Source organism: Felis catus, chromosome A2 (genome assembly GCF_018350175.1).
Source record: "Felis catus isolate Fca126 chromosome A2, F.catus_Fca126_mat1.0, whole genome shotgun sequence".
Lineage (NCBI taxonomy): Eukaryota > Metazoa > Chordata > Mammalia > Carnivora > Felidae > Felis > Felis catus.
The window spans coordinates 6,272,989-6,298,367 of NC_058369.1; the positions used below are offsets into that span (position 1 = coordinate 6,272,989).

The 25,379-nt window shown below is 52.9% G+C and overlaps 1 protein-coding gene across 2 annotated transcripts in view; it reads right to left on the reverse strand.

Annotated features, from left to right (window-relative positions):
* ARHGEF18 (Rho/Rac guanine nucleotide exchange factor 18) overlaps positions 1-25,379 on the reverse strand; it is an 85,384-nt gene that overhangs the window by 13,223 nt on the left and 46,782 nt on the right. For both annotated transcript variants that reach the window (XM_045053098.1, XM_011288831.4), the window contains 6 exons: positions 7,098-7,236; positions 5,946-6,058; positions 5,675-5,815; positions 3,442-3,692; positions 2,623-2,748; positions 349-466 (listed from right to left, as the gene is read on the reverse strand). In XM_045053098.1, the coding sequence (XP_044909033.1) occupies positions 349-466; positions 2,623-2,748; positions 3,442-3,692; positions 5,675-5,815; positions 5,946-6,058; positions 7,098-7,236 (888 nt within the window). The remainder of the gene's footprint in view (positions 1-348; positions 467-2,622; positions 2,749-3,441; positions 3,693-5,674; positions 5,816-5,945; positions 6,059-7,097; positions 7,237-25,379) is intronic.

A 25,379-nucleotide genomic window follows, 5' to 3' on the forward strand; every position in this document is an offset into this window, starting at 1 on the left:
CACGGGACACGAAGGCCATCTCTGTGCCTGTCGGGACCAACATTCATCTGCTCCCTGGAGGACGACCCAGGGCCTCCTGCGGCCCGGCCTGTGCCAGGGGCTGCGGGGTGCCAGCGGGCAAGTAAGACCGGCACCCCATCTTTCTTGAGTCGGAAACCCCACAACCCAGCACGGTGGATTCGGCATGGTGGCAGCTCGGCCAATGACTGCTGAGCCACGATGGCTCCAGAGAACCAGGGAGGGAGCACAGAGGGGGCGCCTCTCCAACCCACCGCTAAAACGGGGCAGGAAGACCGAGATCGCCCCTCCAAGCGGCAGTGGGCGAGGCCGCGAGGAGAGCTACCGTACCTTCTGTGTTCTGAATAATGCGCTCCACCAGCACCGGGTACTTGGTTATGCGCTGCGTGACCAGGAGGATACATTCCTGCACACCAAGCCGCCGCACGATGGAAAAGTTGCCGATTTTCTAGGCAGTGGGAAACAAAATGCCCCGCTGGCACCCTGGCTCCTGCCGAATCAGCTGGGGGCACCTTCCCTTTTCAGGTCGCCAAGGCCTTTTGTCTCTGTTGCTTCACCGAGTACTTGAAAGGGGGGCTCATCTGCTGTGCGCAGAAAGCAAAGGCAGTGTCCCCTCTTGTAAAGGAGGGCCTCTGTAAAACCCAGGAAGAAGAAACCAGAACCAGGGCGCCTGGGTGGCTCCGTGCGTTGAGCATCCAACTCTTGATTTTGCCTCAGGTCGTAATCTCAAGGTTCCTGAGTTCGAGCCCTGCGTTGAGCTCTGAAAGCACAGAGCCTGCTTGGGACTCGTTCTCTCCTTCTCTCTCTCTGTCCCTCAAAATAAATAAATAAACTTAAAAAAAAAAAAAAAAAAAAAAAAGAGGGGCACTTGGGTGGCTCCGTCAGTTAAAGCGTCTGACTTCGGCTCAGGTCATGATCTCGTGGTTCGGGAGTCTGAGCCCCGCCTCGGGTTCTCTGCTGTCAGCACAGAGCCTGGAGCCTGCTTCGGATCCGCTGTCCCCCTTTCTCTCCCTGCCTCTCCCCACCCCCGCTTGTGCTTTCTCTCTCTCAAAAATACAGGGGGCGGTAGGGAATCACCCAGAGAGCTGTATATCACACATGCCCACATACACATGCGTGCACATACACACGAGGACCCCGACTGACGGCTGCCAGAACCATCTGGAACTACCCTGAGCCTGTGCCTCTGAGGCAGCCCCCTGCTGGCACCCGACGCACACCTCTGGCTAAGAACCCAAGAAGCAGTCACTGGACGCCAGCTCCTGGCAGGGCGGAGCACGGTTTCTGGTGCCCTCCAGAGCATACCACACATTCTGCTTCCCTGCTCCCTCGGCACTCAAGCACTCCAGGAATGCAGCCACTGTGGAGCCACTTTTGAGGAGGACCAGAGGAGGACTCTGGGGTTTGTGAAGTTCCAGGGACAACCTCAAACGGACCCTCTGCCTTTCCCGTCTACATCCACTGCAACTGCAATGCGGCGGAATTTAAAAACCTGTCATTCTTTTGTTTTTTAAGTTTATTTATTTTGAGAGAGAGAGAGCATGCGAAGGAGGGGCAGAGAGACAGGGAGAGAGAATCAGAGGGAGAGAAAATCCTAAGTAGGCTCCACATTGCCAGCTTAGAGCCTGACTCGGGGCTCGAACTCATGAGTCGTGAGCTTGTGACGCGAGCAGAACTCAAGAAACGGATGCTTAACGACTGAGCCACCCAGGTGCCCCCAAAACCTGTCATTCTTAACTCTAGACCACTAGTTATTGGCTATCACTTCCAACTAAAGTCCTCGGGGACCAAGCTGCAGAAGGCATGCTGACAGCCAAGTGACCTTAACCCAGGTGCACTTGCAAGGATGCGGGAGACAGGGGCTTGCCCCTCCCTGGAGACTCAGGTTGGATGTTGCATTTTTGGTTCTGGGCTGTGAGCACCTGCACGTGACTAGGCAGAAGGCAGGTGTGGGTCATTTCCCAGGCCTCAAGGGACAAATGGGGACCAGAGAGGGAAGGAGGCGAGGTGGGGGGGCAAAGGCGTGGAGTAAGTCATGAAGGCGGAACGGATGGCTCCAGAGGGGTGGTTCCCAGGACGAGGGAATGACACCTGTGTCCCCTCAGCAGTCTGAGGAGTGGTGGTCAGCAGGTTCCACGCCGTGGCCGGCTGGTGTGGCCAGGAACAAAGCCCTGGGTGTGCTTTGCTTTGTTTTACATCTCGAAATTCTCCAGATTTCACTGACATGCTCTGAACAGGTTTGTGGTTAACATGAAAGAAAAACTTGGGGTGTCTGGGTGGCTCAGTGGGTTAAGCGTCCGACTCTTGGTTGCGGCTCAGGTCATGATCTCACGGTTTCGTGAGTTCGAGCCCCGCATCAGGCTCCAAGCTGACAATGCAGAGCCTGCTTGGGATTCTCTGTCTCCCCCTCTCTCTGCCCCTTCCCCACTTGCACTGACTCTGTCTCTTTCAAAATAAATAAATAAACTTGAAAATCCCTGGTTTATAACAGGTACCTTATAACCTTAAGCTCTTCAAAGATTACAGTCCTGTGGAAAACAATCTAGAGCAAAGAGGATGCATTTTTTAATTAAAAAAAAAAAAAAATTTTTTTTTTTTTTTTACCTTGATCAAGCTTTGAAATTTCTTGTTTTGCTGCAGCAGCAACTTATAATGACTGACCGCCTCGTTGTGGCCACTACAAAAGACACCATATTTTTCTTTCATTCTGTCCCCATTTTCGCCTGAAAACTGCAGAAAGACAACGGAGAGGTTACTGAGAGGGAGCGTGCAAACCACCAGGGCGTGTTCTCGTCTGGCTCAGTTGATTCCATGAAAATGTGTCTCGAATGGACTTGGGATTCCCCTTTCTTGTCTAACATACACGCAGGCAGAGAAACGCTTCAGTACGGGGGCCTCGATGCAAGGTGCAGTGAGGCAAAAGGAGAAAACCTTCTAATGGGCTTTACTACGTCACAGCGCTGTAACATTTCCTGAAATCCAAGAAGGGAGCATCAATTTGAGCCCCAGCACGTTAGAGAGATTTCAAAGCAAAAGGGGTATTCTTCTAATTAGCTCTTGATTCGCGGACTCGGGATGCTTCGAGCACCCCGAGGGCGGACGGGGACTGACGGGTCCCCTCTGTCAATCCTGGCCGAGGCTCACAAGTCGACTCGGGAGTCAGGTTAGGCTTGGGGCCCTTTACCACAGATACGCTTCTAACAGCCGGAGACACGGAGGTCAAAACCGGAAAACAAGACACAACACAACCCAGCCAGCAAACCAGACAAAAGCCCCGCCTGCAAGGGCGGACGTGTTCTCACAAGCGCGCTTGGCACGCAGGCGCCTGCTTCTAACCACGAGCTGCACGCACACGCGTGACGGCCCGGGGCCACAGCCTCTCAGTCAGCAGAGACTGGCCTGGCCCGGCCCGGCCGTGCCCACCTGCTGCACCAGGAGGTCCCCGATTTTCTGGATGACGTAGTTCCGGTCACTGCCCTCCTCCAGGGACTCCCTGCGGCGCTCCTTCAGCCGAGACAGGAAGTGGCTGTGCAAGTCCAGCAGGTCGTCCACACCCGGGAAGAGGCGGCTGATGGCCTGGCTGTTGAACTGTAGCTCCTCCTGCAGGGCCCTGGAGTAGACCTTCAGCATGATCTTGAGCGTCCGTACGTGGTGCACCTCCGTCTGCACCAGCTCTGCGGGGACACGGACCAGGGGACTCACCCGCGCCGGGGAGGGCGCCCACAATGGCATCACGCGTGCCGCCTGCCCACCGTGTGCCCGGCTGGCCGCTTCCAGCTCGGCACCGGGGCCCTGGCCCTGGGGGTCTCCCCGCCTGGGGGCAGGCCCCCTCTCCCCCCGCCCCGGGGCCCAGCGCTGTGGAGGTCCTAATTTAAGGGAGCAGCCAGGGCTGGGGTGATATCAGGAAAGGGAGGACCCGGGATGTGTGCTGGGACCTCAAATTCACAGGAGGATTTCACGCCCGAAGACATTTCAAGGCTGTTTTAGGCAGGAAGATTGTTCTTTGTTCTTTTTTTTTTTAATTTGATTTTTTTTTTTAATTTTTTTTTTTCAACATTTATTTATTTTTGGGACAGAGAGAGACAGAGCATGAACGGGGGAGGGGCAGAGAGAGAGGGAGACACAGAATTGGAAACAGGCTCCAGGCTCTGAGCCATCAGCCCAGAGCCCGACGCGGGGCTCGAACTCACGGACCGCGAGATCGTGACCTGGCTGAAGTCAGACGCTTAACCGACTGCGCCACCCAGGCGCCCCTTTAATTTGATTTTTAATGTTTATTTTTGAGAGAGTGTGAGTGAGTGAGTGAGCGGGGGAGGGGCAGAGAGAGGGAGACAATCCAAAGCGGGCTCCAGGCTCGAAGCTGTCAGTGCAGAGCCCGACTGGGAGCTTGAACCCACGAACTGTGAGATCATGACCTGAGCCGAAGTCGGACACTTAACCAACTTGAGCCACCCAGGCGCCCTATCAGGAAGACTGTTCTGATGAACACTATTCCTTCGGATGTGAAACTCACACGTCTGTGCACGTCACTGACCAGACCCAGACTACAACTGACAAGAAAGCAGAGCTCAGGTGAGGAATTTAATTCTCTGTGAAAAGGCAAAGAAAGATCAGGTTCTGTGTTGGAGTTTACCTGTTGTTGAAATCACGGCCTTGAGGCCGTCAGGAGACCAAAGGTCAACATAGCCCGGCCCAGAGCTGCCGGCCATGGGGGCTGGACGCAAACTGTGTTTGCCCAGAGGGTGCGACAATGTGGCAAAGGGCTGCCTGGATGGAAGCATCCAGACTGGTCCTCTCTGCACCTCCCTGCAGGATCTCTGCCCTGCTCTGGAGTCCTGAGGTGAAGCATCTATCAGGGTCCCCTCCTGCCCACACCCCAACCCCCTCCGGCCTGGGCAGAAAGCTCAGTGTGTCACACGGGAGTGTGGACACCACCACCAGCCGGACACCAGCGAACGGTGAAGACCCGTGTGTGCCAGAATCTCCTCACAGAACCCCGATGAGGGGCAGAAAATGTCTCCTCGGACGACATAACGGCGTCAGTCCTGGTGAATGATTCCCATGGAGGGAGAATCGTAAGAACAAGCGAGGGCTTTGGGGAGAGAAGGGCCTCAGATTCCAGTGTGGCTGTCTTGGGCTTTTGTCATCCTGCTTATAGAAGGTCCAGAGGCCCGGAGGGACCTACGTAGGGCACCCAATGCGGCACCTGGCCTGGGGACGGGCTCTTGTCCGAGAGCCACGCTTTGCACAGTGACCCGTAACCTCCCATCTCAGGACAGCGGCTGTCCACAGCCAGGCCCTCCAATGGCCAGCGGGAAGGGGTGTCCCAACCGGGAGCCAGTGCTACGTCACATGTCTCCCAAACCCCTGGGCGGGGGGGGGGGGGCGTTGTCTGTGGTCACCAGGGATGGCTGGGGACAGGCCTGGGGGAGTCTTCTCTCTCAGGGTCACCAGCAGGGTCAGGATGAGTCAGGACTGGGCACTCGGCCATGCTCGTCCTCAGGGATGCGTTCCCACAAAGCCCTCCCTGGCCACCTCTTCCCTGACTGGGAGAGCAGGGCTGCCCTGGGGGAGCAGACGGAGCCCAGACTCCCAGGCGCAATCGATCAAAACAAAGATGGAAAAGAAGGAAGTGTGACGGTGCAGAACTTCTCACCATAGAGTACATCCTGCCTCTTTACCACCTCTCTCTTTTGTTTCTTTGCATACGCGGCATCCACAGAGAGGCTCCAGGACTCGGCCTCGAACTCGCGGGCATCCGACTCGATCTCACTCCTCAACGAGGCCGTGCAAGGGTCTGAGGGAAGAAAAAGCGGCCACTGCTCCACTGGCTCTGGGCCGCCCCAGGCCGCGTCCCGTGGACACAAGGATAGGGGTCCCGGCACTCTCCCAGCGTGGCACCTGGGAAAGAAGCCAGAGGGCCGTACCTTCTACAAAAATAGGCTCGGCATTCGAAGATGTAAGCGAGAGAGAGTCATCAGCTGCCTGCTTAAATTTTAAAAATACGGAGTCGGCTTCATCCATCTCTCCTGTGACTGGTCTAAATAAAAATCATAAAAACCATTATTCAAAAAATCTGAATTAAATACACATACACACCCTTTCTAGGAAGGCAAATCTATTTGAGAACTTTCCAGATTTCTATATGCACTTAAACTTTGTCACAGATCTTTTTGTTTTTAAAAGAATTGATTTTACTTTTTTTTTTTTTGAAGTTTACTGAGAGAGGGAGAGAGAGAAGGAGGGAGGGAGGGAGAGTGAGTGAGCAGGGGAGGGGCAGAGAGAAAAGGAGAGAGAGGATCCCACGCAGACTTTACACTCTCAGCGCGGAGCCCGACATGGGGCTTGAACCCACGAACCGCAAGACCATGACCCGAGCCGAAACCAAGAGTCTGACGCTTAACCGGGACGGAGTCACCCAAGCACCCCATAGATCGTTTGTAAAAATCGTAACATTAGAACGTCCCCCCATCATAACTGACTTCAATTCAATGTCCAGGTATGTTCTCAGGGTGAATTGAATTGTACGCTTCCTTTAATGGCCACCGGAGCCCACGGAGCCCCTGCAATTCTTTCGAGCGACAGTTAGGTGGACACAGCCACGCTCACAGGTGAGGGTGGAGAACCCTTCTTAACGGAAAAAGATAATCAGCCCCCTTCCCCGCCAACCCGTGCAAGGACCACCGTGATGACATCTGTTAGCATTACGTTTTCAACCGAAACACCGCTGAACGGAGAAATATGGGAACCACCCTGAGTCCACGGAGGACAGGGTTAAGGCGTAAGTAACGGGATGCCACCTCCACGGCAACCTCAGTGGGACTTCTACCATCATCTCAGGCTCGGACAGAAACGCCGCCCAAGGGCCCTTCAAGGGTATGAACCCAGCTGGCTGCAAGCGGCCAAGTACAAGTGTGAATAGGAATTTCACCGTGTGGCTGGGGGCCTTCGATCAGATTCACACGGACCTGAGGGTCTCCTTTCCGAGAGGCCATCTGCGGGGTCCCAGGGGACTGTCCCATCCTGCTCCCTCTCTTCACCTGTAGCTGCCCCTGGCGCAGAGACGGGACCCGACTTACCCGAGCTGCGTCCCCGTTCCCGCCGGGCTGGGTGCTGGCTGTGGCCCCCCCTTCTGTGAGACCGTCATGCCGACATTCCTGGACAGGGCCGGGCTGCCATCGGACAAGAGGGTGGCCCTCGGGTGCTCCTTTAAGGACGCTGCGACAGAGGCAAACACAGAGTTGGTGCTGAGAAAGTGGGCAGGGTAGCGGAGCTGGCCCGTCCGGAAGCCCCGTTCCGACTGCGGCCGCAGCACGGACAGGATCTTGGAGGTCAGCAGCTCGTTATCCAGAAAGACGTTCTCGCTCCATTTCCGAGGAAAAGAGCTGTAGAAAGACAGCTCGGGGCGGCCACGGAGCGCGCCGTCTCGGTCACTGCTTTTGGAATGCGTGTTCCCCATGTTCACGGTCCGGGCTCCAGGACCCGGCGCGGTGCGAGGCCGGGCTGCGTCGCTTTTATGCCTCCGTGTGATCCTTCTAGAAATGTAAAGCCGCGTCTTCTCCTACTGTATTGGCTGAGACAGCGGGTCTGGAGGGCAGGAAATTGGTCCCCACTGTGACCATTTAGTGTGGAAATCGCACAATATCTTCTCCTTTGGTAAAATCACAACAAAAAAACCCCGACACCCCTTCCATCTTGGCAGGAGGTGAAAGGCGGAGAGTAGTTTATATTCACTGTAAATAATCTAAAATCACCAAGAGCTCTGCGCTTGGCGTGGCTCGTGCCGACATCTCTCTCTCTCTCACACACACACACACACACACACACACACAGGGCTGTAATTAACACGAGATCGGATGTCAGGATGACTCCGAGACTCAGAGACCGCAGGGCACGATGTGTGGCCACACGCACCCCTGACCGTAAAAGCACTCTGATAGAATTTGAGCAGCAGAGCGGACGGACGAGAGGTGCCAATCCTATTTTACGCAACGACTGCAAACCAACCTGACACACGACAGGGGCTCCAAAGGGTTCTTCACACTCATCTGCTCGTTAAGGTAGGAAACGAGATGATAGGATGTGTGTAATTCTCTGGTCACCTTTCCCACTGATGGAAAGATGAAATTCAGAAGGCCAAACTCTCACCCTCTTCTATTTGACAAATCAAGTTGAGCTGAGATGGGCTGCTTGGCTAATTCATTCTCAGGGTGAAAACCACACTGAAAGCTCTATTCCAGGCGAGGACAAAGAGCAACGTTAGGAAGAAATCTGGAGGCGACTGTGGGCGCCTGGGTGGCTCAGTCAGTTGAGTATCTGACTTTGGCTCAAGCCATGATCTCACAGTTCGTGAGTTCAAGCCCTGTGTTGGGCTTTCTGCTGTCAGCACAGAGCCCACTTCAGATCCCGTCTCCCCCTCTCTCTGTTCCTCCCAGTTTGCTCACCACGTACTCTTTCTCAAAAAAAAAAAAAAAAAAAAAAAAAAAAATTTTTTTTTTATAAAAGGAAGAAATCTGTCCACTAGCCTTTCTGACCTGGCTCCTGGGTCCCCCCGGGCACCCAAGCTTCATTTTTTGTTTTTGTTTTTGTTTTAAGTTTATTTTGTTTATTTTTGAGATAGACAGAGAGAGAGAGAGAGCAAGAGAGCAGGTGAAGGGCAGAGACGGAGAGAGAGAATCCCAAGCAGGCTCCACACTGTCAGCATGGAGCCCAATGTGGGGCCCGAATTCAGGAACCATGAGGTCATGACCTGAGCCAAAACTGAGAGTTGGGACGCTTAAACCCACTGAACCACCCAGGTGCCCCCACCCCCAAGCTTCGTTTTTTGTCACACAGGGAAGTAGTGGGGACCGTGGTTCTCTGCCGCATGCAGACCATGACCTTTGGGGTGGCTAAGGGACCAGCACTAGAGGAAAATGTACTTAAGAGCTTTTCTGCACAGTGGGATTCTGCATTCTGAAAGTTTTAACTTAGGTGGAAATTCAGGGTGGTTGGAAACATGCAGTTGGGTACATGTTGGAGAGAAAACTGGTCCAGGAGCAGTGAACAGAGCTTATCAGCTGAGACTTAAGCACTAGGCGGCGTGATGCCATATTCCACGCGGAACACGTATCCGTAGCTGTTCATTCTGTAACACAGCTCTGTATGGTGGGGGTGACATTTGCCCAGTGACCCCAGACACCCCAGCGCCATGATACTAAGTGGCTTACCACTGCTATTATCATAGAGACAAAGGTGATGAGGCTCTCTCTCATATATGAACACCCATTCACCAAGGTGAAAGTCATAAATTGAGGCCTCTGTGGTCCAGGGCAGGCATTTCCTGCCATTTCGACACCACTGTAAACCCCACCTAGGCAATTATGATTCAAATATACAAATATGGGACCAACCCTGAAATGCGTCCTTTGCCTGGCTGACCGATTGTTCCTGTGACCCAACATCTTACCTGAAGTGAGATACATTCTGCTTTAAAAATATTTTTTAATGTTTATTTCTGAGAGAGAGAGAGGGAGACACAGAATCTGAGGCAGGCTCCAGGCTCTGAGCTGTCAGCACAGAGCCCAGTGCAGGGCTCGAACTTGCGAACTGCCGAGATCATGACCTGAGCCGAGGTCGGATGCTTAACCGACTGGGCCACCCAGGTGTCCCACATTCTGCTTTAACCAAAGAGTCTGCAGGAGAAAAAGTCACCATAAACATCTTCTGAGCATCACTAGTCCCCAAGAAGTTTAATAAATGATGGACACACTAAATCTACAGTAACTTAAATCTTCCTTTGATAATTGAGAAGATATTTTGAGGTATTCACGGCTAAGGGTCATGACTAGGGACACCAGGTACTCAAAGGGGTACAAGGGACAGAACTTCAGCTGAAAGAACAGTAAGCTGGTCTCTCTCACATATGATACAATTTACTTATTTATTCTGATCGCTGTTTCCCGAGTAGAATGGAGGGCAGTGCCTCCCGCAAGACGGGTCAAGAAATCATTGTTTTATGGAATATTTTTCAGCCACAAGAAGGAAGGAAATCCTGATGCTTGCTACAGCACGGACAAAACTTGAGGACATCATGCTAAGCAAAATAAGCCATACACAAAAGGATGAATACTGCCCGAATCCACTCACAGGACGTCCCTAGAGGAGTCCCATCCAGAGACAGAGAGTAGATGGTGGGAGCCAGGGGCTGGGAGTGCGTGTTTCATGGGGACAGAATCTCAGTTTGAGGAGATGAGAAAGTTCTGGAGACAGAGGTGGGGGTGGTTGCACAACAGTGCGAATGTAGCTAATGTTACTGGAATGTACTCTTAAAAATGGCTACAATGGGGGTGCCTGGGTGGCTCAATTGGTTAAGCGTCTGACTTCGGCTCAGGTCATGATCTCGCAGCCTGTGAGTTTGAGCCCCGCGTCAGACTCTGTGCTGACAGCTCAGAGCTTGGAGCTCGCTTCGGATTCTGTGTCTCCCTCTTCCTCTCTGCTCTTCCCCCACTCATGCTGTCTCTCTCTCAAAAATAAACATTAAAAAATAAAAAAAATTTTTTTAAACGGTTAAAATGGTCAATATTATGTTTATTTATTTATTTATTTTTTTAAGGAGTCACTGTTTCCTTGGGATGGAACACTTCTGCCCTTTGACAGTGGAGTTGGGTTACTCAGATCTCTATATACAAAGGATAAAATGTCCTAGAACTATTCACTCCCTTTCCCTCACCAAAGAGTGCAGGTAACAACTGGCAAAACCCAAACAGGGTCTGTCCCCGAGTTAACAATACTGTACAGATGCCAGTGATCTGGTTTTGACCACGGGCTGAGGTCATGTCAGATTACCATCCCTGGGGGATGCTTGGTGAAGGACACCTGAGACACTGTACTAGTTTTGCAACTTCCTGTGAATTTTAAGCTATTTCAAGACAAAAAGTTGCAGCGGCCTCTCATTATTCCCCGTAGTGATGTTCCATAAAGTTGCAGCGAACCCTGCTTTAGCCAATACCGAACTGCCGCTCCTCGGGAAGCTACAAGGCTAGGTTCCCAGGAACTTCTGCCCACGCCTGTCATCAGCCCATCAATACGCAACCTTGCTTTATGTGTGTTTCTCTTGAAAGACACCTTATTTCATACATGCTGTTGATTTATTAGCATTGAACTCATGGTCAGTAGGACTACAACTCATGGCTGAAGGGAGCGGAGTGTACCTAACACACGTAATTCCTCCTCCGAAAGACGCATCACAGCCTTTTTGCACTCAGTAATGCCCGACAGCACCCCAGCACGATGCCCGGGGGCCATTTTATGCGTGTATGTATGTGTGTATTTACAGCTTATTTTTATTTGAGAGAGAGAGACAGAGAGCAAGCAGGGGAGGGACAGAGAGAGGGAGACGGAATCCCAAGCAGGCTCTGCACTGCCAGCACAGAGCCCCACGCGGGGCTCAAACTCACAGACCACAAGATCATGACCTGAGCCGAAGTCACGAGTGGGATCCTTAACCAACTGAGCCACCCAGGCGCCCCACCGGGGGGCCATTTTAAACAGCCAAATCACCGACGGAGAGCACAAAAATGTGAAAAGCATGGCATTAAGCACAATGCAAAAAGGACGCTTGTTCAAGTACGAGGTGAAGACGGAGGCAGAAGGTCACGTCACCTTGTTGGATAGGAACACGCGTGCTGGGGGACTTGTATTTTCACTGGACACGTCTGCTGCATGTGACTGTGAACGCCCCACAGGTACTGATTTGGGAGTTACGTATAAGATTTTTTTTTAATGTTTATTTACTTTTGAGAGAGGGACAGAGACAGAACGTGAGCAGGGGAGGGGCAGAGAGAGAGGGAGACACAGAATCCAAAGCAGGCTCCAGGCTCCGAGCTGTCAGCGCAGAGCCCGACGCGGGGCTCGAACTCACAAACCGTGAGATCATGACCTGAGCCGAAGTCGCACGCTTAACCCACTCAGCCACCCAGGCACCCCCAGGTTACTTATACGTTTCAGCGAGAAAGTTAAGTTTGCAAATACAGAATCCGGGAATAAATGAGGGCAGGCTGTACGTAAGAACCCTGTTGACTGAGAAATTACTATTACATTGTAGAACACCCTTGTTTGCTCAGACACACACGCTATTTCTTGAGAGCTCTGATATTCTTTGTACTTCCTTATGACTTGTTACACACACACTCCCCAAAAGTCTCCAAGCTGGGGGGACTTTTCACAGAAAAACAGAATGCTGTACATCTGACAGCAATATGGCCTCTGGAGATAAATCATTCTTTTTCCTCTGGAGGAACGAACCACTACTGTCCCTCTCATGCCACTTAAGACTTTTAAAGTAAGGGGTGGACAATCGCTAATCGAGTCTTTCTAGAATATGTGCAGTCACGGAAATGAGTGCCTGATCAAGACACGAGTGGGGGGCTCTGCCACAGACCAGCTGCTGCAATCATGTCGTTTTATTCTGTATTTTTTTAAGTTAATTCATTTATTATTTCTGAGAGAGAGAGAGAGAGAGAGCGAGAGAGCGAGAGAGAGAGAGCGAGCGAGCACAAGCTGCGGAGGGGCAGAGAGAGAGAGGGAGACACAGGATCCGAAACAGGCTCCAGGCTCCGAGCTGGGGCCTCGAACTCATGAACCGCAAGATCACGACCTGAGCGCAAGTCAGACACTTAACCGACAGAGCCACCCAGGCGCCCCTTACTCCGTATTTCTGATGATCTGACAGGTGGCACCCTGCCGACCCAGGAAAGCCTGCCCCTGCCGGGGCTGGCGGGTTCCTAGAGACAGGAAAGGACTCGCTTGCAAGAGCACCTTTCACATGCACACCCAGCGACCCAGAGCCCACGCTCCAGCCTCCTCGTCCGTCGGGCTTTCGCACTCGGGGCCACCGTCCCCCTGCCCCGATTACCCCAGGGCCCGGGGCCGGACAACCAGGGCCAGCACCTGCACCCCAGAGCCCGCTGGGGTTTTCGATCCAGCCAGTCTTAAGCCTGTTCACCCCGCCCCGACCATTCCTCCCCACGGAAACCACAGTGAAGGCTCTTGCCCACATCTTCCACTCATGCCCGCCCTCTGGCTCCTGACTGACCCCGCGGCATCCGGCAGCCCCCTGCGGCCCTGTGTGGCGTGCCCCGCCTCCTGCTCCTAGGGGCCGTGAGTACAAACTCCTCTCACGGCAGTCACTCCCAGGTCTGCTGTCTTCCCATACCTGCTTCAAGCAAATCCTGCAGACCCTGAAAACACCAGCCACCCAGGGGCCCGGGGGCGTGCCTGCCAGGGCCCGGGCCTCCAACGTTCTCAAACACACGCAAAACTGCGGGGCTGCTGGTGGGAACGCGAGGCGGTGGAGCCCTTTGGAAAACGGGTGCTTCTTCAAACGGTTAAACGTGGAGCTGCCATTCCCTCCAGGGACTCCGCTCCAGGTACACGCCCGAGAGAGGCGACAACGGGTACCCGCACAAACACTTGTACATAAGTGTTCACGCAGCACTATTCACAACAGCCAGAAGCGGAATCGGCCCCAGAGGTCCGTCGGCTGATGGCTGGAAAAACACAACAGGGTCCATTCGCACGATGGGCTATTACTCGGCCCTACAAGGAGCCAGGCCCTGCTTCAGGCTGGATCCTGGATGAACCTGGAAAATATGCTGAGTGAAAGAGGCCAGACCCAAGTGACCACATATTGTAGGCGTCCGTCTCCAGGAAAATGGGCAGAAGAGGCAAGGCCGTGGAGACAGAAAGACTGACGGCCGTGTGGGACTGGGGAGAACGGAGGGCGACAGCTAAGGGGTATACGGTTTCTCCGTGGGGTTCTAACGCTGACTGTGGTGACTGGGACCCCACTTACGTGGGGGGGCTGCATGGTACGTGAGTTATAGCTCAGTAAAGCTTTCATTTTTTATTTTTGAAGTGTATTTATTTAGAGAGAGAAAGAGAACGAGTGGGAGAGGGGCGGAGGGAGAGGGAGACAGAGAATCCCAAGCAGGCTCCGAGCTGTCGGCGCAGAGCCCCACGTGGGGCTCGAACCCATGAACCGCGAGATCACGACACGAGCTGAAACCCAGAGTCGGACGCCCTTCCGTAAAGCCTTTGGACCAACCAATAAACTCGGTGAGGTACAGCCATCTTTCTGCAGGAGCAGAACAGACGGTGTGGGTCAGTCACTCTGCCCTTGGCAGAGAGAGGCAGGAATGTGCGTTCGTCCTGCCCTCGTGTCTTCCTAAACCAGACAGCTGTGGCGGGACGGAGGGGGCGGCGGTGTGGTGCTGGGATCGGGGCCACGGAGCAGAGGTGAGCACCCGGCCACCTAGGGCTGTCTGCACGCCGCCACGACCGCTGCTTCGGGGCCTAATTAGCACCGTCTGCCCACTGCTGAGAGGGGCCATCGATCGGCGTGCACCGGGCCCGCTGCAGAGACCGTACCACAGGGCCGTTTGTGCGCGGGGACCTGGGGAAGAGGCACGGGCAAAGACAGGAGGCCAACAGGGAAAATGTGAAAAGTTCTTTGCCCAGAGGAAAAAAATACACGCTGTTCTCAGCAACAAATTGCAGCCTGTGCTCATGATGATTGTTTTTTAAAAATTTTTTTTTTTTCAACGTTTATTTATTTTTGGGACAGAGAGAGACAGAGCATGAACGGGGGAGGGGCAGAGAGAAAGGGAGACACAGAATCAGAAACAGGCTCCAGGCTCTGAGCCATCAGCCCAGAGCCCGACGCGGGGCTCGAACTCACGGACCGCGAGATCGTGACCTGGCTGAAGTCAGACGCTTAACCGACTGCGCCACCCAGGCGCCCCGTGATGATTGTTTTTTAAACGTTTATTTATTTTTGAGAGAGAGCGAGCGAGCAGACGAGGGGCAGAGAGAGAGAGAGAGAGAGAGAGAGGGAGACAGAAGATCCAAGGCAGGCTCCGTGCTGACAGTAGAGAGCCCAATGTGGGGCTCGAACTCGTGAACCGTGAGATCATGACCCGAGCCGAAATCAAGGCTTGGACACTTAACCGACTAAGCCACCCAGGCGCCCCGTGATGATTATTTTTTAAAACCTGTTTTGTCTTGGTGGCTTGAAGAGCGGTCTCTGTGAGCAAATCAGACGACTAAGTGGTGTGACAGATATCACGACCCTACTTGCTTACACACCCCGGGGATACTGTGCGTTCGGTTCCAGACCCACCACAATAAAGCGGGTCGAATGAGTGTTCTGGTTTCCCAGCGCATATAAAAGCTATGTTCAGGGGCGCCTGGGTGGCGCAGTCGGTTGAGCGTCCGACTTCGGCTCAGAGTCTGTGAGTTCGAGCCCCGCGTCGGGCTCTGTGCTGACAGCTCAGAGCCTGGAGCCTGCTTCGGGTTCTGTGTCTCCCTCTCTCTCTGCCCCAACCCACTCGCATTCTGTCTCTGTCTCTCTCAAAAATAAATAAACATTAAAAAAAAAATTAAAAAAAATATATATATATGGGCTGGGGCACCTGGGTGGCGCAGTCGGTTAAGCGTCCGACTTCAGCCAGGTCACGATCTCGCGGTCTGTGAGTTCGAGCCCCGCGTCGGGCTCTGGGCTGATGGCTCAGAGCCTGGAGCCTGTTTCTGATTCTGTGTCTCCCTCTCTCTCTGCCCTTCCCCCGTTCATGCTCTGTCTCTCTCTGTCCCAAAAAAAATAAATAAATGTTAAAAAAAAAAAAAAAAAGCTATGTTCACACTATGCTGTAGACTATTAAGTGTGCAACTGCATTATGTCTAAAAATTCAGTACCCATCCCTTAATTTAAAAACTTTTTTTTAGTTGGGGAATTGGAGTAACTTGACAGATGAACACAGGGGAAGGGAAGGCAAAATTAGATAAAAACAGAAAGGGAAGCAAGCAAACCATAAGAGACTCTTTCTTTTTTTAAATACTAAAGGTACTTCTTTTTAAACTTTTTTTTTTTTTAAACTTTATTACTGAGAGAGAGAGAAAGAGAGAGCACAAGCTGGGGAGAGGCAGAGAGGGAGGGAGACACAGAATCGGAAGCAGGGTCCAGGCTCTGAACTGTCAGCACAGAGCCCGATGCGGGGCTCGAACTCACGAACCGTGAGATCATGACCTGAGCCGAAGTCAGACGCTTACCTGACTGAGCCACCCAGGTGCCCCCATAAGAGACTCTTTCTTAAATACAGAGAACAAACTGGGGGTTGCTGGAGGGGGGGCTGGGGGCTGGGTTAAGTGGGTGGGGGGCATTAAGGAGGCCCTTGTTGGGATGAGCACTGGGTGCCCATATATAAGAGATGAATCACTGGGTTCTACTCCTGAAGCCAAGGCTACACTGCATGTTAACTAACCTGAATATAAATAAAATAAAAAGGAAAAAAAAAACCCCTTTTTTAAAAAGTTTACTTATTTTGAGAGAGAGAGAGAGTGAGCGAGCGAGCAGGGGAGGGGCAGAGGGAGGGAGAGGGAATCCTAAGCAGGCTCTGCTAACAGCATGAAGCCCGACGTGGGGCTTGATCCCACGACCCTGGGATCATGACCTGAGCCGAAATCAAGAGTTGGACACTCAACCAGCTCGAGCCACCGAGCACGAATTTTATGTTCTCAATAGCAGATCCCTCCAGCTGCTCAAAGGCAACCGGGAACAGCTTGGGAAGGCAGATGGGCCCTGGCACAGAAGTCCCCCCAGTTTTCTGGAAAGGGTCGCATAAAGGGACCAGCCAAGTGACATCATTAGGCGGGAACAGCCGCCCCCTGTTGCACAGCGGTTTCAAAAGCTTGGCTTCAAAATGACTGTCACTTTTGTCATCTTTACTGAGGTCCTGCGTCCCGTCCCTGTCCCTGCCCCCACTCTTTGTCTCAGTGCAGACTTTCCCCGTAGGCTGAGATTGGCGTCTGTCTCTGGAGAGTTCTAGCAAGCACGCGCTTTGGGCGAGTGTTCGAGAGACAATTAAGAAAATCTGAGACAAGATGAAGTTTTCAGTTCACAGTTCCTGGCTCTTCGGCCACCTGAGAATAGACTAAATCAAACTAAATCGATGCCAAGACAGCTCATTGATTTCTCTGCCCTGCTTCATTTCGATGTTACCCAAGTAAGACAGTATAAAGAAGAAGCCTATAGAAGAAAAAAAAGGCAAAACACAAAAGAAAACCTTAACCCCGTGCCTCAGGGGCAAAGGGGGGAAAAACAAGCATCTTGGGGCTTCGAAGTAAGTGTGAGCAAGAAAGAATACTCTTCCTGAACCTGATTATTACCCAATAAAAATAATTCACAACCCTCTACTCCCAAATTACGTCAAACCTAGCAAACACTATTAAAACAAATTGTGGGTATCTTCTCGACTACGTGTGTAGAAAACTTAGAAATCACGAAAAGGCATAAAAGTAGAAATAATCCATAATGCCACCACCCACAGTGAGTTGCTCCTGGATAGAAAATGGTTGAGAAATAATGTTTACAGTGAGTAAGATCATGGGGCGCCTGGGTGGCTGAGTCGGTTAAGCGTTCTACTCTTGATTTTGGCTCCGGTCATGATCCCAGGGTTCTGGGATCCAGACCCAAGTTGGGCTCCACACTGAGCGTGGAGAGAAGATTCTCTCTCTCCGTCTGTCTGTCTGTCTCTCTCTCTGCCCCTTGCCCTGTTCATGTTCTCTCTCTCTCTCTCTAAAAAAAAAAAAAAAGCAACTGATCCTAAGATCCATGTTAAAAAAAAATCCCTTCCACAAAGCAAAAGAATGTTAGTATCAAATGTATGCTTTTAGCATGAATACCATACAGGACGTGCGGGTTATGATACTACAAAATATTCTGTATTACTCTGTTGATCATTCAGGAAGTTAAAAACAGGACAATAATGTCTATGTGCGCCTGGAGAATAAAAACGAACCTTGACCTGAACTTTTACACCCAAGAACTCCAAGTGGACCAGACTGAAACGGAAAACGTCACACTATAAAACATTTCACAGGTAACAAGGGATACAATCTTCAGGAACTAGGGCTTGGTTCATGAAGAGTTCTTTGATAAGACACCAAAAGTCTGATCCACAAAAGACAGGGGAAAAAAAAAATCTCTAAATTGACCTCAGCCTAGTTGGAAACTTTGGCTCCTTAAGCTAGAGAATGCGAGAAAATACCCGCAAGCCACCAGCTCACGGGGCATTAGCATGCGGAATATATATCGAGCTGTCAAAACTCCACAGTAAAAACACAAACAACCCATTTCGAAAATTAGCAAATGAGCTGAAGATGCACGTCATCGAAGAAAATATACAGATGGTCAAAAAGCACATGAAAAAGTGCTCCTCCTCACAAGCCACGAGAGAGATGCAGGTCCTGGGGGAGGGCGCTCTCTCCAGTTGGCAGTCAGCCAGCCCAGGTCTCCCTGGTCCCGTGTGTGTTCCAGGGGTGGGGACAGGGTGAGCAAGCTCTCTGGGCCTCCTCTTACAAGGACTTAACCTCGTCCTGGGGGCCCCACCCTCGTGACCCCATCTGAACCTAATTACCTCCCAAAGGCTCCACCTCCAGATCCCATCACTATGGGGGCGAGGGCTTCAGCGTGAGAATTTGAGGGGGGACACAATTCAGCAGCTCAGAGCACCCAACAACGAACAAAACCATGTTTCCTAAGAACGCATTTAGATATAGAACTCTTGGGGCGCCTGGGTGGCTCAGTCAGTAAAGCGTCTGACTTTGGCTCAGGTCGTGATCTCACAGCTCCTGGGTTCGAGCCCCGCGTCGGGCTCTGGGCTGACAGCTCGGAGCCTGGAGCCTGCTTCGGATTCTGTCTCCCTCTCTCTCTCTGTCCCTCCCCTGCTCATGCACAGTCTCTCTCTGTCTTTCTCTGTCTCTCTCAAAGATAAATAACATAAAAATCAATCAGTACATATAGAACTCCTACTGCTCCCCGGATGCCTCAGCAGAAAGAGCAAGCACCTGTCTCTTCCCCCCCCTCACCTCTCGGAGGGAAGGCCAGAGGGCATGGCCTCCCAGACAGGATCACTGGAGAAGGTGCCGGACACCATGGAACCAAGACCTCAGAAAGCAGTTCTGATGGCCAAGCAGAAGGTCGGCTTCAAAACACTCCGAGAGGGTTACTGCGGAACAGAGACATGGCCAGAGGGCCTCACGGCAAATTACCTTAATCTGGGGAGACAAACGTGACTGTGACGGGTTCTAAAACTCGAAGAGAGGGGCGCTTGGGTGGCGCAGTCGGTTAAGCGTCCGACTTCAGCCAGGTCACGATCTCGCGGTCCGTGAGTTCGAGCCCCGCGTCGGGCTCTGGGCTGATGGCTCGGAGCCTGGAGCCTGTTTCCGATTCTGTGTCTCCCTCTCTCTCTGCCCCTCCCCCGTTCATGCTCTGTCTCTCTCTGTCCCAAAAATAAATAAAAAAACGTTGAACAAAAATTAAAAAAAAAAATAAAATAAAACTCGAAGAGAAAACATGAGAAGATAAAGTCAGTGATCCACAGGATGTGGGGCCACCCTACAGAGAGCTGGGCCCAGCCAGCAAGGCCTCCTGGGTGGGAACCTGGGGACTTTGTGCAGGGGCCCCTCCAGGGGGCCACCGTGTAAAACAAAGCGGCAAACGCGGGGACCTAGGGAGTGACCCTGGTCGAGAGAGTTACCAGATGGCCTGGGCTCGGCTCAGTAGGCTCGCAACCAAGAAGGACCTTGGTCTGGGCTGTCACCTTCTGTCCCCTCCTGCTGGTGCAAGACACCTGTGGCCAAGAACCCTTGGGCCCACCTGGCCTCTCACAGCAGTGCTGCTCTTTGCCAGCCTGGGGGTCTCTCCCGGACCCGAGGGGGCTGGGACTGTAGGCACTCCCATTTTCCTTCTCTTCTTTATTAATTACTATCATTATTTTGTACTGTGGTAAAACGTACAGAACACTTATCTTCTTGACCATCTGTAAGCGTACGATCCAGCAGCACTAAACACACTCACAATGCGTGTAACCACCGGCACTGTCTCTAGCCAAGACTTGTCCCCAACAAAAACCTTGTACTTGCTAAACAAGAACGCCCCTCCCCCAGCCCCGCACCCACCACCCTGCTCCCTTCTCTCTACGGGTCTGTCCTCACATACGTGGAATCACACAGCGTTCATCTTTCCGCATCTGGCTTATTTCACTTAGCACGACGTTTTCAAGGTTCATCCATGTTATGGACTGAATGTTTTGTGTTTGTGTCCCTCCAAAGTGTGTCTGTTGGAGCCCTAACCCCAGCGTGGCTGTGTCTGGAGACGGCGTCTCCAAGAAAGTAATCACAGTTAAGGGGGGACATAAGGGCGAGGCCCCGATTTGGTAGCATCAGTGTCCTCATAGAAGAGACACAGAGAGCCAGATGCCTCCCTCCTTCCACCCCCTCTCTTGGCATAAAGACAGCGCTCACCAGAAACCAAATTTGCTGGCACCTTGACCTTGAACCGCCAGCCTCCAGGATTGTGCGAAATGAGTTTCTATTATGTGAGCACCCCACCTTTCACGGGGAAGGGTCAGAGATGTGTGCGTAGAAGGGCAGGAAGGAAGGTGAAAGGAGGGAGAGAAGGACGCGTAGCTAACCTTGGCTGCTCAGTGCTCAGCCCATGCAAGCTGCTCACTGCCACACTGCGCAAGTTAAAGCCGCCGGATCAGAAGTCCACCTCATCTCAGACATGAAGACAGTTCGCGGTGAGACTGTGTGTGCCTGTGTGTGGCAACTCTGGGGAGCTGGGGAGGACAGAAGCGACGAAGGTGGCATGAGGGCAAAGCGACCGTGGATGGCAAAAGAAGAAATTAATCTTAAAAACTCAATGTTCAACTGTGGCCCCCCCCCCCCAAAAAAAAAAAGAAAAAAGAAAAAAGAAAAAGGCCTGTGAGCCGTGAATCTGAGAAACAGGCCAGGAATCCGGGCAGCCCAAGCGTGGAGCAGACAGAGGTGTTTACGGCCATCACAGTGAGTGTGTGGCCTGTCCTGGCAGGTGCTGGCCATGGTAGGGGCACGGAGCATACACCAGCTCCTGGGGTACCAGCAAGGTGCCGGCTGGATCCCACAGGACGCCCGTGTAAATCTGAGGGAGAAGAACCGGATGAGGACAGGTTGGGCGACTTTGAAACTTACTGAGCACGCACACCCGAGCTTGGTAACGGCCCCACCTCAGGCAGAAAGAGGATCGCCAGCGGAGCGCCCACTGGCTCCGTCCTCCGTCTTGCCTGAGATGGGAACGCAGTCGGCTTGCTTACCAAAGTCGCCTGGAGTAGACGAGTTGCTTCAAGTTACGTGTGGAAACAAAGGCAGGGAGAGGAGTTAACACAAAACTAACTGGACAGGCTACAGTAAAGGAAACATCAAGAGACTCCGCAAAGGCGGTTGGGGGGGGGCGGGGGGGGGCAGCAGGCTCAGAAAATCAGCACTGTGGTGCTCACAGGGCTGGGTCATCTTAGGCCGCATCAACATCAGTGTCATGACAAGAGTCACGAGGGCCGAGCCACCGGCCAGCCACGCCTGCCCGGGGGTTCATCTCAGGCCCAGGCCAAGCTCAGTGCGTGGGTGGCTTGTGGTGACGCTGGCCAGGAGGGCATCCGGAAAGCCGTATGCTGACAAGTCCCGCGGAGGGTCAGAGGCAGGAGGGCCAAGGAGCCCGTCCGGGCCAAGCGCCGGCCAGGAGGGGCACGCCCGGAGGCTGACTGAACAACCGAGATCCCAGCTGCGACCTGGGAGGAAGAGCGTCAGAATGGGGACACTGGCCAGAGAAGACGACCCAAGGATGGTCCTCTGGAAGGGCTGGCCTGCCGGCAGGCCTGGAAGCAAGCAGGCTCTCCCTCGAGGCTCACAGCACAAGGGGTGGGCTACTGCAGGGGAGGAATTTCTAGCTTTAAGTATTTCACAAACCAGAGAAAACCGCTACTCCTGTTTGAGCACATTCCATCCCATTCTTATTTCTATTAGTTCCGTTTAATGGGACCCTAGCTAACAATCAACCATTCACAGCCTACGGAAGGGTCCACCTAACACATGGGTGCAGACACAATTTTGCATCTTGCCTTTCTGCCCAAGGTCATGCCATGAACATTTCACTCTACTGCGAAGTACATTTCAGAAGCTGCTTACGACTCCTTCCAAGCTTCCTCCAACGGCACGTTTCCTGGGTTGCTTCCAAGGTCTCACCGAGTTCATAACTAAAACTGACGGACACATGCATGAAATACTTCGTCTGCACTGGATACATTCTTGGGCTAAATTCGTACTAGTAGCTGGGTCCCCTGCCCCGTGTTTCCTCAGTCTCATTACCCCTGCCACTGCACAGGGGGTCAGTGTTCCCCACCAGCCGGAAGCTTCCTGAGAGCAGGCCAGTCAGCGTCTGCCTGGCCAAGCACCGTATCTCCAGCTTACTGGAGAGCGCACCGGATTGCGCTCTGCAAGTGGGGCTGAGGGTCCCGATCCTCAGATCCTTCAGCATGTGTTTGACGGATTCCTACCGAGCACTCCTGGTGCACAGGTCACTACCCCCCCCCCCCCCCCCACCGCCCCACCAGGGAACTTGACCGGGACGCTCTCTTCCCAGGAGAGGCGCCCTCCCTGCTCTGTATGTGATTCTCTCCATTTTCACTGACGCCCCTGCCCACGCTCGTCTGGAACCTCCTTCATCTTCATAACACCTTCCCTCCATGCACCAGCTCCTGAGTGGGGGGGTCTCTGCAGTACAGCCTTCTCCTGCACCCCCCAAGTCCAACGGGTCCCTGGTCCTGCCTTCTATGTAACGGGCCTCATGCCTGTTCCCTGACCAGTAGGCCCAAGCTGCAGCCCCTCTGGGTGGCCGGCTGTCCATTCCCTCGCTGTCCGCCCTGCTGCGTGTCTCACCACACACTGGTTAGCATCTCCACGGCTCTGGCTGGGACCCGCTGGCCTGCTCCTGCACCCCAGCCACGCTGACACGTGGCACTGGAAAGCCTCAGAGCCCTGGGTGGCTTGGCCCAGGCACCCCTTAGCCTGGCCGGCTTTGGGGCCCAGCCAGAGTCCCTCTGGGTCACCCTCCCTGTTTCCCAGCTCCCCCAACAGCCTAGGCCCTCCCGTGCCCTTCCTCTACCCCTGTGCATACTGCTGGTTATGCCTTTTAACACACTGCCTCATGCCTCACTGAACCTTAACCTCTTGGAGGGCAAGGGTCAGGTGTCACTTGTCTCTGGATGCCAGCACTGCTTTGATCTATGTGTTGGGACAGGCCGCTCCCAGCACAGGTACGCAGACCTCATTGCTGCCGGAAGGACGCAGGTGGGGAGGGCAGTGGGTGGACAGAGGAGAGGCAGGGGGAGGGCACCCCAAGGGGAGGCCTGCTATCTCACGGTGAGGGCGGCCTGCTGCCTTCGGGATATTACCTCTGGTGGGATTTTTAAAAAAGCTCCACATAACAGGCTGCGTGGTGCCTGGATTCTGCTGGAAGGGGTGGGAAGGACACGGTCAGGAAGGGAGTGACTGTCCCCACGGTGCTCATATCTTAATGGGCTCCTCTGCCTCCGGGACTTCATGTGCTGCTTCACCCTCAGAGACGCCTCGGCAGATCGAGCTCCTGCCCCGACAGCACGGGCCTCTGCCCCCCACACTCTGCAGCGGACCTTTCCCTGCCCACTCTTCTCCTTGGGTCTCCATGGGACTCTGGCTCCCTGGCGGACTTCACAAGGACAGTCTTCCGCCTCCTCCCGGCACCCAGAGCGTCCTCATCCTCGGGTGCTGCACAGGTGAGCCTGGCCCTGACCCCAGCACGTGGGCTTTCCTGTCGGGTTTTTGTGTCGTGTGTCTGCAGGAAGGCCAGGCAGAATATTATTTGCCTGGAGGCGGGGTTACGGTTACAGGCCTCGTGGCCGCCAGCCTGTCAAGGGATCAGCGAGGGCAGGGTGGTTGGTGTTCTCATCCCCAATCCCCCAAAAGCAGGACCCGATCTCCCTCGCCCTCCTCCAGCCCCGGATTTCTCTGAGCTGCGTTCCTCTGAGTCGCAGAAGGCTCTTCAGGACCTTTCAACACCGCTAGGTGACCCGTGATCAAAGTGTTTTGCCAGCACACTAAAGAAAATCTCAGGGTCCCTGGTAAAGAAACCCCACAAGTCTAAGCTGCTTCTCCTTCTGGAATGTCTGAGAGTCAGGGATGCTTCACGGTATGTCGCTTACCAGAAATATTAACGCGAGGCCTCGATCCCGGCAGAAGTGGCCTGTTCTGCTCTAATGCTCCCTCAGTCTAGCATCATTTCTGCGACAGGTGCAGGAGAGTGTCACTCTGATTTTGCATAAGAGGGAAAATGAGGCTGAGACGGGAAAGGCAGGCAGAGAGCTAGGTTTTAGGATCCCAACAGCCAGATGTGAATTGGCTGGGGGTGAATTCTTATTCTTAATAAACTTAATTTCAAAGGGCTTTTTTTGGGGGGGTACCGCCAGCTTATTTATTCTATTGGTAAATAAGGCATTTCTGCAAAGTAATGTCTAATACTGAGATGGCATTTCTCTAAATGGTTCTTGTCTAATAAAGATAAGAACTAAGGCAGGTGAGTCATCTTAGGGGAAGGAAAAAAAGCGAACAAAGGAGAACATGCTGGGGCGTACATCCAGCCGGCTGCATGTTAAGGTCTGGAGGCACAGAATGCCGTAGGAACTCTTCACCTGCAAAGATTCCTGGCTGATGAGAAACGGTCCTCACGAAACACTGATAAGGGCACATGAGAAAAATGTCACCTACGTTACTGTTACCTGAAGGTGATCTCTCTTAATGAACAGTACAAGAGTGAACTTGAATGTTTTTTAAAAAAAAAAAAAAAGAGAGAGAGAGAAATTAAAACGGAAACGAATCAATATTCTCTCCACCACTCACCAGTGTCTCTGCACCCTGGCCTGTATCACGTGGGCGTTCACGTTCATCAACCACAGCAATCAGACACACGTGTCACTGTCTCACGTTGCTCTGGTTCTCGTAAGTTCTGCTTTTCCGACTTTGCTGTGGTCAGACCTTTGGCCCATCCCAATTTTGGACGCGTGTCTCAAAGAGACAGCAAAGAGTTCTCAAAGAGGCAAAGGTTAGACACGTTTTGCGATGTTAGATTGGTATCACTAAACTGCTTTTCCAAAGGACTGCACCACTGAGGACAACCTCGCGGGACATCACGGACAGAGACAGAAAACCCTGGAAGGCGACGAGACAGAAGGATGGCTTACTGTAGTTGTGTGGGTGTTTCCCTCGTTTCTCTAGCTTCCAAATTTGCTGCAATGCTCGCGTGACTTTTATCATAATAATAAAGAAAAGTCAGCATTAGGAGGAAGCTGGGTGCAGGGTGTATATAGGAACTCTCTGTACACTCTCTTTAAAACTCTTCCATAAATCTAAATATATTTCAAAAGGCAAGTTTGAGAAAAAGCTCAAAGCAGATGGTGACAATTTCTGACGCCTGCTTC